The 14,918-nt window shown below is 43.0% G+C and overlaps 1 protein-coding gene across 1 annotated transcript in view; it reads left to right on the top strand.

Annotated features, from left to right (window-relative positions):
• The first annotated feature begins 830 nt into the window (after positions 1 to 830).
• LOC138629145 (serine/threonine-protein kinase 3/4-like) overlaps positions 831 to 14,918 on the top strand; it is a 19,464-nt gene continuing 5,376 nt past the window's right edge. The window contains exons 1-10 of the mRNA XM_069712660.1: positions 831 to 1,136; positions 4,562 to 4,642; positions 5,853 to 5,981; positions 6,506 to 6,620; positions 7,272 to 7,436; positions 7,892 to 8,059; positions 8,202 to 8,339; positions 8,688 to 8,819; positions 9,085 to 9,295; positions 14,901 to 14,918. The exon at positions 14,901 to 14,918 is cut by the window's right edge and continues 134 nt beyond it. Of these exons, the coding sequence (XP_069568761.1) occupies positions 1,093 to 1,136; positions 4,562 to 4,642; positions 5,853 to 5,981; positions 6,506 to 6,620; positions 7,272 to 7,436; positions 7,892 to 8,059; positions 8,202 to 8,339; positions 8,688 to 8,819; positions 9,085 to 9,295; positions 14,901 to 14,918 (1,201 nt within the window). The 5' untranslated portion in view covers positions 831 to 1,092. The remainder of the gene's footprint in view (positions 1,137 to 4,561; positions 4,643 to 5,852; positions 5,982 to 6,505; positions 6,621 to 7,271; positions 7,437 to 7,891; positions 8,060 to 8,201; positions 8,340 to 8,687; positions 8,820 to 9,084; positions 9,296 to 14,900) is intronic.

Raw genomic sequence — 14,918 nt, 5'->3', positions numbered from 1 at the left:
GTCCCCTGCTGGTAGCGCCCCCCCCTGCTGGTGGCGCCCCCTGCTGGTGACGCCCCCTGCTGGTAGCGCCCACTGCTGGTAGCGTCCCCTGCTGGTGACGTCCCCTGCTGGTGACGTCCCCTGCTGGTGGCGCCCCCTGCTGGTGACGTCCCCTGCTGGTGGCGCCCCCTGCTGGTGACGTCCCCTGCTGGTGGCGCCCCCTGCTGGTGGCGCCCCCTGCTGGTGACGCCCCCTGCTGGTGGCGCCCCCTGCTGGTGACGTCCCTGCTGGTGGCGCCCCCTGCTGGTGACGTCCCCCTGCTGGTGGCGCCTGGTGGCGCCCACTGCTGGTGGCGCCCCCTGCTGGTGGCGCCCCCTGCTGGTGGCGCCCCTGCTGGTGACGCCCCCTGCTGGTGGCGCCCCCTGCTGGTAGCGCCCCTGCTGGTGGCGCCCCCTGCTGGTGACGACCCCTGCTGGTGGCGCCCCCTGCTGGTGGCGCCCACTGCTGGTGGCGCCCCCTGCTGGTGACGCCCCCTGCTGGTAGCACCCCCTGCTGGTGACGCCCCCTGCTGGTGACGTCCACTGCTGGTGGCGCCCCCTGCTGGTGGCGCTCCCTGCTGGTGGCGCCCCCTGCTGGTGGCGCCCCCTGCTGGTGGCGTCCCCTGCTGGTAGCGTCCACTGCTGGTGGCGCCCCCTGCTGGTGGCGCTCCCTGCTGGTGGCGCCCCCTGCTGGTGGCGCCCCCTGCTGGTGACGTCCCCTGCTGGTGGCGCCCCCTGCTGGTGGCGCCCCCGCACTGCCGTCTTTGTTCGCGCCCCCTTCTTCACTTCACTTCCTGTTTTTTTTTTTTTTTTTTTCTCGTTGGATGTCAGAGCGAGCGGCGACCAGACGGTCCGTCAAACAAGTCTGAAGTTGTCGGGACGCGGGAGGAGGAGGATGCAGCCGGCGGCGGGGATCCGGCAGCTTGTTGTCCGTGTTTGAAGCCGCTTCACAACATGCGAAACAGACGCGCTGCTTTTAACGCTGCTGCTAGCCTGTTAGCCGCTAGCTGCTAGCAGACGGTGCGCCGCTCGTTAGCATCGGAAGAAGACTCGATCCAGAAGACAAGAGGACGACATGGAGGACAAGGACAAGGTCCAGATGAGGAGTCACCCCCGCAGGTAAACCGGTGCTAAGGATGAAAACACGGTTTTAGATCCGAGACTTCTCGGTGAAGTTTGGTGGCTCAATACTCTCAATACTCTCAATACTCTGCTCAATACTCTCAATACTCTGCTCAATACTCTCAATACTCTGCTCAATACTCTCAATACTCTGAGGAATCAGGTCCAAATCCACAATCCGGAGACTAAAACGAGCTCTGTTGAAATGACTGGATGCTGTGATGAAGTCCATTCACATCGAAGGAGTCTCTGAACATCTCGACCTAAAAACGGATTTCCCTTCTAAACTTTCACGTTTTTTCAGATCAATAAATGTTCAAAAGATTAAAATATATCGGACAAAAAAACAAACTTCTTCTTTGGATGATAACTTTCAGTCATCATCTGACGACCTGCTGTCATATAAAAAGTGTAAAGCAGCTCCACTATTAATAATCTAATGACGTCATCAATAATCAGATCGAACCAGGACTTCCACTGAAAAACTCACCGCATTTTGCTGCTAAAACTTCTGTACTTTTATACAAGTGTTTGTTTTGTTGTTGTTGTCTTGTAAGGGAGTAAGTTAACATGGCGGTATTGGTACTTTTACTGGAGTAAAGTATGTAAACAGGTCTCCCACCGCTGCTGCTGTCAGAAGTACATCACACCTTGTGTCTTTAAGTCGGATCTGCTTCCACGTCCTTTTACGTTTTACATTTTCTGCTTGTTCTTGCAAAGAAACACTTTTATTTCCGGAGGACAGCTGCTGTGAAATTCAGCTTCCTCTCGGTGTGTTTCTGTCAGCCTGTTTGAAGATAACTGGATTCATCTCTGCTTATTAATCACTTCATGGACTGAAATAAGTAGAAGCAGCTCAACGCCACGTTTTATCCGAGTCTACGGTTCAGTTACTCATAAAGTTGGTTTCCACCAACCTACAGCTCAGAAACCAGCATGTTTTACGTCACTTATTATCGTGTTGAATCAGCTAAGCGCCGGTGTTGACCTGATCTGTTGTTAAATCCTCCATCAAAGGCCTGAAAATCCGGTTTAATGCCTCAACTGTGTTTGCAGATCCTGGTTTATCTGCTTTAATCTGAGCAGGTTTAACTAACTCGGCTCAGAGAGGATTCAGACATCAGAAGCTCAGCGTGCTGCGTTTGGTTCGCAGTCAGAAACCACGGCGGTGGTTTAGAGGCAGAGCAAAAATGTGCCGCTGGAAAGAGAAGCTCAGTGGAGAGAAATAAACCGCAGACTTTAATGAAATGCTGTTTATATAATGCGTGTCAGATGTTGGCAGCTGCTTCTTGTTTTTATATTACAGGCAGCAAGCTCAGCGAAAAAATTGATTCGAATGTCAAATATGGACACAAAAAGGTAAAAATATATATATAGAGAGAGATATAGATATATATATTGGCCTAAAAATCCTGCCGATTAATCGTTTAAATCTGGTAACTTTGGGGGTTAGTTTGGTACTTTGACCCATAATCTTAATAATTAAGGTTAGAGATGAAATAATTTGACATTTTAGGCAGCCTTTTTTTTTTTTTTTAAATGTATGAACTATTTCAGTCATTGTTCAAGCAAAAATGCACAAAACTTCCTGTTTTAAACTGCCTAAAATAAGAGGATTTTCTGCTGTTCTTTGTTAAACTGTTAACAAAGTATACTGCATTTATCGAAAAGTGGATATTGTTTGTTTTTTAAGTATTGATCTGACAAAACAAAACATTTGAGAAGGTCATCATCGGAGGTTATCATTTATTTATTTACAGTTTTCTGATATTTTATAAAACAAAACACTAACCGGTTTAATCAAAGAATAAATTGGCAGATTGATTGATAGCGAATCATTAATTGTCTGAAACTGTGTTGTCATGGATACCAACAAATCACATCCCAGTTTTCTCACCGCTGATGATGACGGCAACCTAAAGAGTCGTCACGCTCATTAAATTACATGTCTGGTCTTTGTTGTGTTTTTAGCTCCAAGTATATAAAAAAAAAAACAAGTTAATTTAGAAATAAGACTTAAACACAGAAGTTAAACATCATAAAAAGTTTAAATACAATCAGGAACAAATGGTGACATTCATAACACGGAGGCCATTAAAAGACGTGTGTGTGCGTGTGTGTGTGCGTGTGTGTGCGTGTGTGTGTGTGCGTGTGTGTGCGTGTGTGCGTGTGTGTGTGTGTGTGTGCGTGTGCGTGTGTGTGTGTGTGTGTGTGTGTGTGTGTGTGTGTGTGTGTGTGTGTGTGTGTGTGTGTGTGTGTGTGTGTCAGTAGGAACTGAGGAGTTCCTTTTCTGCCCATTCATCAGGATGCTGGTAAAACACGCGTCTGTTGATGATGTAACCGTGTTAACGGTTCGTTTTACCCTTTTTTTTTTGTAGCAGGAACAAATTCATCTTAAGCACTAAATTTAAAATCGTATAAACTTCATCTCTGACCAAACTGTTGGCAATCAAGTTGCATTGTGGGTAATAAAAGTGCCGGGGGTTAAACGGGAAGAAGGATGCTTCTGCTGCTTTGTGTTTGAATTCTGTTACAGAAGTGAAGTTCAGTCTCTTTTTAAAATGTCCTGTTGTGAGCGTGTTTGTTTGAGAACCTCCGTCCAGCTCTGATAACTTTTATCTCTCGTGACTCATCAGATTCATCAGTTTATTTACAGAAGCCGCCGCTCCTGGTTTTATAGCATCCGGAGCATCATCATGACTCACACCTGTCAATCAGACAGAATTGTTGACCTTCTCGTAGTTACACCGAGGTTTGAATGTAGCCTGGAAGCTTATCGTATTAACTTCACTCGATTAAATATTAAGATTAAAGATTAAATATTGTATGAACACACCAGTAGATGCACCTGAACGTCCAACGGCCACGTGAGGCTGGTTTATGCTAATTCTTAATTGTCACTAAACTCGACACAGCTGATGTCATTGGTTCTGCAGGTCTTAGTTTATATGTTATTATTATTATAGATATTGGTATGAGCCTTTTAGTACCGCAGCAGTAACTTCATTTAATATTTCCTCGGAGAGCCTCGTCACATCTTTAGGATCTATTTCAGTTTGTGCTCTGAGACTATTTTCGTCTCTGGACTTCAAACATCTGGAGAAGTTTCTGTACTTCTGATGAAGCTCCAGGATCAGCGACACCAGAAGGAGAATTAATCAAATATTCTGCCTGCTTCTTGTTTCTGAAGTAGACTGCCTGATATTAGATGACAACTTTTTGTTTTATTCAGAGTGCTGGAAAAATAATATGAAAAAAATCTGTATTAATGTGCCCGAAACAAATGAGAATGTTTGTGACTTTCTGTCTAATTTAAAGATTGATTAGAAATATCGTCTCAGATAAAGGAGCATGTTCAGCTCATTGTTTTTCTGTCCTGCCCTGGTTTCTCACCACCAACCTCCTCCTCTGTGTCCTGACAGGCAGCTGAAGAAGCTGAGCGAGGACAGTCTCACCAAGCAGCCAGAGGAAGTGTTCGACGTCCTGGAGAAGCTGGGTGAAGGGTGAGTCGCTCACTCTGTCACCCCGGGAGTGAGACGGACGCCTCACACCGTCCTGAGAACTGGACTTTTTCAAATCTGTCTGTCTGCGTTTAAACGGCATCATAGTGTTTCGCATTAATCAGTTTTACTGTCATACTTCCTGTTAGTCATTCTGTCCGTCTCGGTATCTCGCTGAATCTCATTTCTTCTCCTTCCTCATCGGCCGTGAAGCTCCGCCCCCTTTCTGCTGCCTGTCAACATAAACGTAGCCTCTTCATTTCCTGTTTCTCAACACCCTTCCTGTGAGTGTGTGTGTGTGTGTGTGTGTGTGTGTGTGTGTGTGTGTGTGTGTGTGTGTGTGTGTGTGTGTGTGTGTGTGTGTGTGTGTGTGTGTGTGTGTGTGTGTGTGTGTGTGTGTGTGTGTGTGTTGCCTGTCATTTCTCGAACAGTTCAATGATCCTCCAGCTCGTCTTTGTGTTTAGTTTCTTTCTTCAAAATGAGCGATCATCAGCAGCCCTGGTGTCCATATGACTTATATTCATAACGGTTATGTTCAAAGTTGTTTATCGGAGGAAACTTGATAGTTTTCTCTATTTTTTTGTGGAGATGAAAACAAACCCAGCTGCATTATGGGACACAAAGTGCCAGATGTTTACAGCTGTTCGTTCCTCATGCTTCAGTTTTTTTATCATCTCTAGAGAAATCTTTTTTAGTCTAGTTTCCTGAGACAATAAATTAACATTTGAGTCCTTGAAGCTTTTTGTGACATGAATTAAATCCTACGTTTGTCCCACACAACCATCTCCAGCCAAAACACCTGAAATCAAATAAATCCAATTTCCTTTCTTCCATTTGCGCTCCTCATCGTGACATCAGTGATTCTTTGTTGTCGTTTCTGCAGTGAAGACTTCTGTGTTTTTTTATCATCAGGAAATGATTTCTTTTTAAACATGTTGTAGAACTTGAAACTGAAGGTTTTATTTGACGATTAGAAATAATAATTTTTTTTAAGAAAATGATTTGTGCTTATTTCAAGTTGAAATCATAAAAGAAAACTGATTTTATATCATTTAAATTGCCTCCTGCTGCCTGGAGCAAACATTCCAGGTTTTACTAGAGATGACTACGGTTGTATTCTGGCGGACAGATTGACGAGCGACCATCGATTTATTGATTTATTGATCACAGGCTCGTTCAACTGGTGATGTTGAACCTCCCTCTCCGTCTGCAGGTCGTACGGCTGCGTGTTCAAAGCTCATTATAAAGAAACCGGAGAGATTGTGGCCATCAAACAAGTTCCTGTGGAGTCGGATCTCCAAGAGATGATCAAGGAAATCTCCATCATGCAGCAGTGCAGCAGGTAGACGTCGTTGATGTTATTAAATATGATTTAACAACGTCAGGAACTTCCCTGTTTATGTGGTCAGTTCTCCAGATCATCTTTTTACTGACCTGTTGAGTTATGGATCATTTTATATTTAATTTAAAAAAAATAACAGTCCTGTATAAGAGAAGTTTGGATGTAAATGTTTGGTTCTTTTCAGCTTCTGGAATAAAGATCAGAAACTTTTATCAGTTTTTTTGTTTGTTTGTTTTCTTTCCAAAGCTAACAGCTCCTCCTTCAGAATAAAAGCCTTTAGGGGGGAAACCCGGTCTGTTGGTTGGTGGTGAATTATTCTGACTCACTGGACCAGACTGTTGGTGTAAACCTGCCACTGATCGGATGTCTCAACTATGAAATATAAAACCTCGTCTCAACGAGGAACAGCAGCGGACTACACACCGATGTTAACTCTGTGTGTGTGTGTGTGTGTGTGTGTGTGTGTGTGTGTGTGTGTGTGTGTGTGTGTGTGTGTGTGTGTGTGTGTGTGTGTGTGTTTTCAGTGAACATGTGGTGCGCTACTACGGCAGCTACTTCAAAAACAGTGACCTGTGGATCGTCATGGAATATTGTGGCGCCGGATCAGTTTCTGATATCATCCGAATACGGAACAAGACGGTAACTTAACACTCTCTCACACACACACACACACACACACACACACACACACACACACACACACACACACACACACACACACACACACACACACACACACTCTCTCTCTCTCTCTCTCTCTCTCTCTCTCTCTCACACACTCTCTCTCTCTTTCTCTCACACACACTCTCTCTCACACACACACACACACACACACACTCTCTCTCTCTCTCTCTCTCTCTCTCTCTCTCTCACACACACTCTCTCTCTCTCTTCTCTCACACACTCTCTCTCACACACACACACACACACACACACACACTGTGAATGTAGTGAGAGTGGCACAGACAGATGCGACACACTGCAGTTGATTTTAACCACTTCGATGTGAGTGACACTTTAAAAAAAATCTGAATTCGGATCTGAATCATTTAAAAGTTTTTTTTTTTTACATGAATATTGAATATTGAAGCTGCTCATCTTGCAGATTTTGCATTTTGCTTTGATTGGAAAGTTTGAGGTTTATCTGCCATGTTTGCAAACAACATCCCGTCATTATCATGCATCATATTCATCATCAGACTTTTTTTTTTTTTAATAATAAGATCCACAATGAAACTCGTCCCTCTCTCTCTCTCCTGATCTCTCTTTCTGTGTGTTCGTGTCTTCCAGCTGACAGAAGAGGAGATCGCCGCCATCGTGCAGTCGACTCTGAAGGGTCTGGAGTATCTTCACTTCGGGAGGAAGATCCACCGAGACATCAAGGCGGGAAACATCCTGCTGAACACGGAGGGGCAGGCCAAGCTGGCCGACTTCGGAGTCGCTGGACAGCTCACGGTACGAACAGCTCATATTTAATGTTGACTCATTTTAGATCATTTATTTTAACACAGTAAGATAAACTAATATTTAATGTAGACTTGTGTTCGATGTATTTTATGTGTTTTTAAATGGGAAAATTTAAATAATTTGTTCCATCTGAACGAACGGTGGAAGTGAAATACTATGAAACACAAATTTAGTTAAAAACTTCTGGAAGTTCAACATAAATACAGCACAAAGGGAAGAAAGCAAATTGGAAGGCAAAGATTTATTAAAACAATTATTTGGGATGTGATATCAGCTCTTAGTTTAGGTGTCATACTGGTAAAAAAAAAGAAGAAAACATGACATAGTTTTATACCTGAAAACAGATTTGACATCACAGACCTGGTTGAAATATTCAAGTCATACAACATCATAACTGTAAAGACGTTGTCCACCTTTTTACTGTTTTCCTCTCTCGTCCTCAGGACACGATGGCGAAGAGGAACACGGTGATCGGGACGCCGTTCTGGATGGCGCCGGAGGTCATTCAGGAGATCGGCTACAACTGCGTGGCCGACATCTGGTCTCTGGGAATCACAGCCATCGAGATGGCCGAGGGCAAACCGCCCTACGCAGACATCCACCCGATGAGGGTGAGGAAGTGTGTGTGTGTGTGTGTGTGTGTGTGTGTGTGTGTGTGTGTGTGTGTGTGTGTGTGTGTGTGTGTAAAGACAACAGAAAGAAAGAGGGAAGGTCTGAACACAAGACAGTTGATATCTCTTCTTTCTCCTCCAGGCCATCTTCATGATTCCCACCAACCCTCCTCCGACCTTGAGGAATCCAGATCTGTGGTCGTCTCCCTTCAACGACTTTGTGAAACAGTGTTTGGTGAAAAACCCAGACAACAGGGCGACGGCCACTCAGCTGTTGCAGGTAGAAGGACTTTACCGGATCTGTTTTATTCACAGCAGACGACGTGTCTTCAGTCAGAAAGCTGGAAAACAGGCAGAGAAAATCAAAACCATCATTTTTTATCACACAACAGAGGAAGTTACACGATTTAGTGGCAGAAGATTAATTCAATTCATAATTATTACAGTTGTTCATGTTTAAATGTGTTTTTTTTCTAGTGCATCTTCTTAATTAGTGAAAACTAGGTTGCAACTCTGATTAAGAGCCGTAATGATTTATCTTCAGCTTCTTGTACGTGTCAGGAAATGAGAAACATCTCGGCGCCGTCCTCTTCATCAGTGTTTACGTTTCTCTCTTCCTCCTCCTCAGCATCCCTTCATCAAGTCAGCCAAACCCAACTCCGTCCTCCGAGCGCTCATCACGGACGCCATGGAGATCAGCCTGAAGAGACAAGAGGAGGCGGAGCAAAGGGAGCAGGACGACGACGACAAGGACAACTCGGTACGTCGTTAAACAGTCGGAACACGTGAAGCCAGACGGTGGACGGAGACCGTCGGGGTGGACGGAGACCGTCGGGGTGGACGGTCTCCGTCGGTGGTCACGTGATCAAACGTTTACAAAACGAGCAACAGGAACTCGTTCGTTTGCTTCTGATTTTTAACGTTTCAGACTTAAATCGAGGTTTTTAAGAAGTTGATATCTGCTGTGGGTTGTTGAGTTCGATGCCTGTGAACTGACTCCACCCTCTTCTCTGTGTGTTTTTGAGGACGAGGACGAGGTGGACCAGGGGACGATGGTGCGGGCGGGAACCGGCGACTTGGGAACCATCCGGGCGGCCGGGTCGCTATCGAGTTCCCTCGGCAGCACGGCTCGGACCATGATCGAACACGAGGACACCGGGACCCTGCAGTCGCACCTCGGCACCATGGTCATCAACTCTGACGACGAGGACGAGGAGGAGGCCGGGACGATGAAGAGTACGTCCCTCTGAGCGCACACACACACACACACACACACACACACACACACACACACACACACACACACACACACACACACACACACCACATATTCAGGCTGGGAAATAGATCGAATGAATATCAGTGAAAATCAAAGATTTAAGGAAATGGAAAAAACTAAATCAAATCCAGGTTAGAAGTTAAACCTCCTCAGTGTTTTCTGTCTCTCTAATCCAGACGGACTCTATGATGAGGGGTTCTTGTTCTCCTGCTGGCTGAACGTGGTAGTTTGTGATGTTTGGGCTCGTTGTCCTGCTGCAGAATGAATGTGTGATCAATCATTACTTATTGTTTGGATATTCTTATTAGATTAAATGTTTTGGTCCTTTTCTGACAAAGATTCTTGGATCAGCTGCAGAGTTTCTTTTATCCACTAGAGGGCAGAGTGTGACCATCAGCTGCCCCACCGGTGAACTGAAGCCTGTTGTGTGTCTTTAGTTTCTTAAACAGGAAGTGAACTTATTGATCGATGGGTGACGTCGCTGCTGGATTTAAACGCACACACAAGTATCACAAGGTCGGCTGAACAGACACCGTCACTAACATACACACAAGAGACAAGATGTCAGACCGGAAACTTTAAAACAGCCAGCGGGGGACGTCACGCTCCGTTCTCCACTTGATATGAACACATCATAATCACAGTGACAATTTAAACACACACACACACACACACACACACACACACACACACACACACACACACACACACACACACACACACACACACACACACAGTGTCTCCTGTCTGATGTCCTACTTATTGACTTAGTATGGATCTCCAGTGCCGGCAGTTTAAACTGCATTAACACAGGAACATTTAGACTTCATAATTACATCAGAACCTCAATATCCTCCAGTTGTGTGTGTGTGTGTGTGTGTGTGTGTTTGTGTTTGTGTGTGTCCCATACTAATGACCACGGCCCGACGCTGAAGGGCCCCGAGGACGGAGATCAGATATCGATCCTTCCTAATGGTCCTGAAAAATCAAAAGCCTTTTAATTCTCACTGATTAGCCGCTAACTCTCATAGACTGCAATCCACATCAGAAGCTTCTCATTTTTCTTTGCCGAGTCATCCCGTAAACTTGACAGCAGCTGCTTTTTGTTTAATTGTTTAATTTAAAAAAAAAAAATTATTCTGTTAATGAGAGAAAGTGTTCTGCTGCTTTAGTTTGAGTTCAGACCCTCGCTGGAGCAGAGCTTGAAGTATCAACGGGTGTCGTTTCAAAATGTAGGAAATAAAGCAATGAGATCATGTAGCCGGCAAATACTTTATTTCATTGAGCCGTCACAACCCAACAAACTAAACTAAAATAAACCCCATTAATCCTTTTAAACCTCTGAACTTCCACCATGAAAAAAAAAACCAGCAGCATTTTTCTACCTTTTTAACTCAAAGTAAACACGTGGACTTCCTGCCGCGATGCGACCGCTGTGATGCTGTGATTGGTCGAAGAAAGAAAAAGAAAAAAGGCCCAACAAACACACGGGAGAGCAGATCGGCGTCGGAGGGAAAAATAACGCAGAAAGAACCGACGCCTCTTATTTGTTTCTGTGTTTTGGCCTCATTAGCTCAGCAGTGTTTCAGTTTAACGTAACAATAGTATTTAACTTCCTGTTGCTTCCAGTAAAGCCATCTGAAACCCCCCCATCCCCTCCTCTTTTCTGTTTCTGCCTCAGCTGTCAGTGTAGAAGAAGAAAAAAAGATGGAGGCCTGCAATAAATGTCACAAGAATCTTTTTCATGAAAGCCGTTGGTGTGCGGTCAAATTAATCACTCAGACAGTCGCTGTCGTGACTTCATTTTTCATCCGACTCGGCTGTTTACTAATCAAACTAATGCTCCGAGGAAAACCAGCATCTCTCGCTATTGTTTCAGTTTATCAGCAGGTTTTTGATGATATAAATATTTTTTTGTCACTTAATAAAAGCGCTCTGGGACGTGGATCTCGTTGCATGTGTCAAATATCTGCTCCTAAATGTGCGCTGCAAAATATGTGGATCTAATCAAGTAAAATAATCTTATATTTGGATTTAAACCGGCCATTATAACTCGTAGCTACGACACCAGAGTGTTTTATCTCAGCAACTAACCTACTATAGCTTCCCTGTCAGATTTATATCATTTTAAAGGTATTTTAATGTAATGTGATGATTATAATCCAAAACTGAGAAAAGAAACAGTAAGAAGTTGAATAACTGTTTTACCATCGCAGCACGCAAGACTTCCAGAAACCAGAGAAAATCTGTCGTTGATTTTTTATTTCGTATAAATGGATCTTTTAGTGTTTCCTCAGGCAGATCATTTGACTTAATTCTAGTAAATTTCAGTCTGCTTTCCCTGATGAGCATCTTCGTCTTCATCTGAGCGGCTTTAGTTCGAAACAGATAAAAGAATCTGTAAAACATCCACTTCAAGGCAGGAGAAGACTTATTCTGAAATGGAGCTCTCAAAACTACAATTATAAACACTTCAGACTACTTTTAATGAACTTTCTGTGGCTCCGACAGGAGAGCAGGTCGTCCAGTGATTGTAAGGTCGCTGGTTCGATTCCCGGTTCCTCCCGTCCACGTTGAAAGAATCTTTTCTCAGCAGCTGAGAGATTTTAAAGACGTCATCGTGTTTGCATCGTCTCTCTTTAATAACAACCTTCAATCTTTCCTTCTTCTTGACAGACAACATCATAAAAATGTGTACACGCAGAAAAAAACCCGCCTATCACGAGCTCGCTGGCCTCCATGTGGCGTTGGCATGGCGACCGAAAAAAAAAAGCCCAGCAGGTTAGCGGTTTAAAGGAAAGTGAAGCTCAGCTGGAAAGAATCTCTGATCGGTCGGATAATTTCCGGAGTTACAAAACAACAGGAATCAAAGAGACGTGAGATCACGGCAGGGTTTTTATGAGTCCGACCTTCTGTCATCTGATAGTGTTGGAAATAAAAAAACTCTCTTCCATGTTGGGAAAACCGCGGCTGGTGTCCTCAAACGGGGACTTTTCCGATGTCGGCGCTCCTGGCAGCCGAACAAACGGTCGTTGATTCTCTTCAGAGGGACGTCGGGCTGTAAGTTGATTTTAATCAACCAGTGACATCACAGATGGGATGTTTGGCCTTAATGAGCCTCAGAGCCAGAAACACACGGTGGAATCGGAGCCTTCTGATTTAATCTGATTCTTTGCTGCAACCTTCATACTTTTTTTTTTTTTACTCTTTTCAAAGGCGGCACGATTCTGGATAAAATGATAAACCTCACGATTAACGAGAATTAATCACGATATGTTTTTGGCTTCATAAATGTTTCGTGCTCTCACTTAGATGATAAAACAGAAAACTGAAGATGTTCCTCGTATTTTGGGCCGTTTTGTCTCGACAGTGTGAATTTAGCACTTATTTTATAATGAATATCAATATAATTGATAATCTTCAGATGTGAATCTCTTTAAATGTGACATCTTTTCATACATTTTTAGTACATTTACTGATTGTTTTATTTGACCAAAGAATGCCCAAAATATGAATTTTCACGACAAATGAAGCTGGTTTCATGAACACTATTAGTTTAAATGTCATTTATTAAAGTACAGTGACCTTTTCTGTTGTTACAAAAACTTCTGTTGGCGAACGTCAACGCTGCTGAAACATCAGCGGGAGCGAGACATCGAAACTCTTCTACTTCCCGGATTCTTAATTTTTGCTGACTGTAAACTCTGCAGGGAACAAACAAGACATTGTTATTACTTCAGATGATGAATATCAGCAAAATACTTTCTTACATCTTTGACCTGTGTGACGTAAAAGCTGCACAACAAACGATACAAATCTAAATCCTTTCATTCCAGTTATTACCCGTCTGTTTATGTCACCACATCATTGGATATTAATTTATTGACCTGTTGAAGGTCGACCTGATGGTGAGAGTATGAACTGTGTGTGTGTGTGTGTGTGTGTGTGTGTGTGTGTGTGTGTGTGTGTGTGTGTGTGTGTGTGTGTGTGTGTGTACGGTAACTCGGCAGCAGCTTATTAAAGCCATCAATCAAACTAATCAAATTAAATATGCATATTCTTGTCTTTATGTTTTTATGACTCAGCTTCTTTCTTCTTTTAAAATAAATCTTTTAATCACAGACTCATGATTTCAAAGTGTCCGTTTTGGACAAAGTTTTTATTAAATGTGAGTCCTCATTTTTTATTGTCTAAACCATCCATCCATCCATTCTCTCCTTTTTTTTTTTTAAATGCATGTCTGTCTTATATTAATCATCAGGATTTATTGTTTTTTTCTGCTTGGAAACCTTTAAAAAACTTTGATTTATTAGTAAGTAATTTGAGATCATATTGAGTCGACTGGTACTGTATCATACTTAGATGTTTTTGGTCAACGTGATGGTGAGAGAGTCTTTAAACTGGATTCATAGTTGTATTAAAAATGCTGTGAAGGTTTCAGTTTAACTTCTTATTTTAGAGAGAGATCAGTGACCGACTGAAAGGTGATTTTAGTTTTTTTTACCTCTAGTTTATACTAATAAACTAATAACAGGTTAGATAGTTATTTGTGATGTCATTGTTATATTTTCCTGGTTTTAAAGGCTCCATTACAGTAAAGTGATGTCATATCCTGAATTTACTAGACTGTTGTAGCTTCTTTATTATTTGCTGTTTCAATATCAGTTATATTGATATTGAGGTATTTGATCAAAAGAATATAGTATTCTATACAAAGGGTTCTTTTGGGTCTTTTCCAGACAGGTAAATCAGGGGATTTGATCATTTTTAAACCAAATCAGGGAATGTTGTTTGCATGTTATAATCTTTGGTGGCAAACTATAATATTTTCTGTGTAGTCTTTGTAGTTTAGACCGATTTGTTTTGTGTCCGTTCGGCTTCATAAACAAAAGTGTTTTGTCTCCTCTGATTTTTTATTTTTGTGCGTCTAACACGAGTAAACGTTGTTCAACAGTTTAGTAAAGTTAAAACAGTCTGCTGTGTTTTATTCGTGAAACATACATCCTCATTATTATTTCACTTCCTGTTAGCAGACTGAGAACACTCACCTCTGTTGTGTTTTCTTTTTCCTCTATAAGTGAGTTTTAAAACGAGCGACTCGCTGGTATCGATCCAGAGGGAGTTAATGAAGATGTTCTCTGGTCATCTTGGCTGCTTGATGCAACTTTAATACTGCAACACCTCATTGGTCCCTGAAGGGAAACTCTCATCTGTACTTGCAGCTCTGAGGGGTCATCTGAGGGCCCTTCCTGTTTTCACCCTCATCTAAAGTTTTCATTCTCGTGCAGAAGGATTCTGCTGATTTAAAAGTTTTAGATTCATCGTGTATTAAAAGTGTGTTTTTCACTCTCGTCACTAACACAAAGATTACGGTTAAAGTCTGAATATCTTCAGTGAACACGGAGAGTTCTTCATTAATTCATCCAGAAACGTTAAACCCTGCGAGGACTTTATGTTCCCCATCAGTCGGAGAGTCATGACCTGTTGACCTGCAGTCTCAGGAGCTGTAAACGTGTCTTTGTGCCGTAGTATTCACTGTTTGTCGTGTGTTTTTGTCTCCAGGGAGAGACGAGACCATCC

The sequence above is a fragment of the Brachyistius frenatus genome, unplaced genomic scaffold, assembly GCF_029030835.1.
Source record: "Brachyistius frenatus isolate BFR_SWC_R1_liver_20210118 unplaced genomic scaffold, ASM2903083v1 Contig_111, whole genome shotgun sequence".
NCBI classification, from domain to species: domain Eukaryota; kingdom Metazoa; phylum Chordata; class Actinopteri; family Embiotocidae; genus Brachyistius; species Brachyistius frenatus.
Note: the sequence above shows the minus strand (reverse complement) of the source record. Positions and strands in the feature narration are given on the sequence as shown.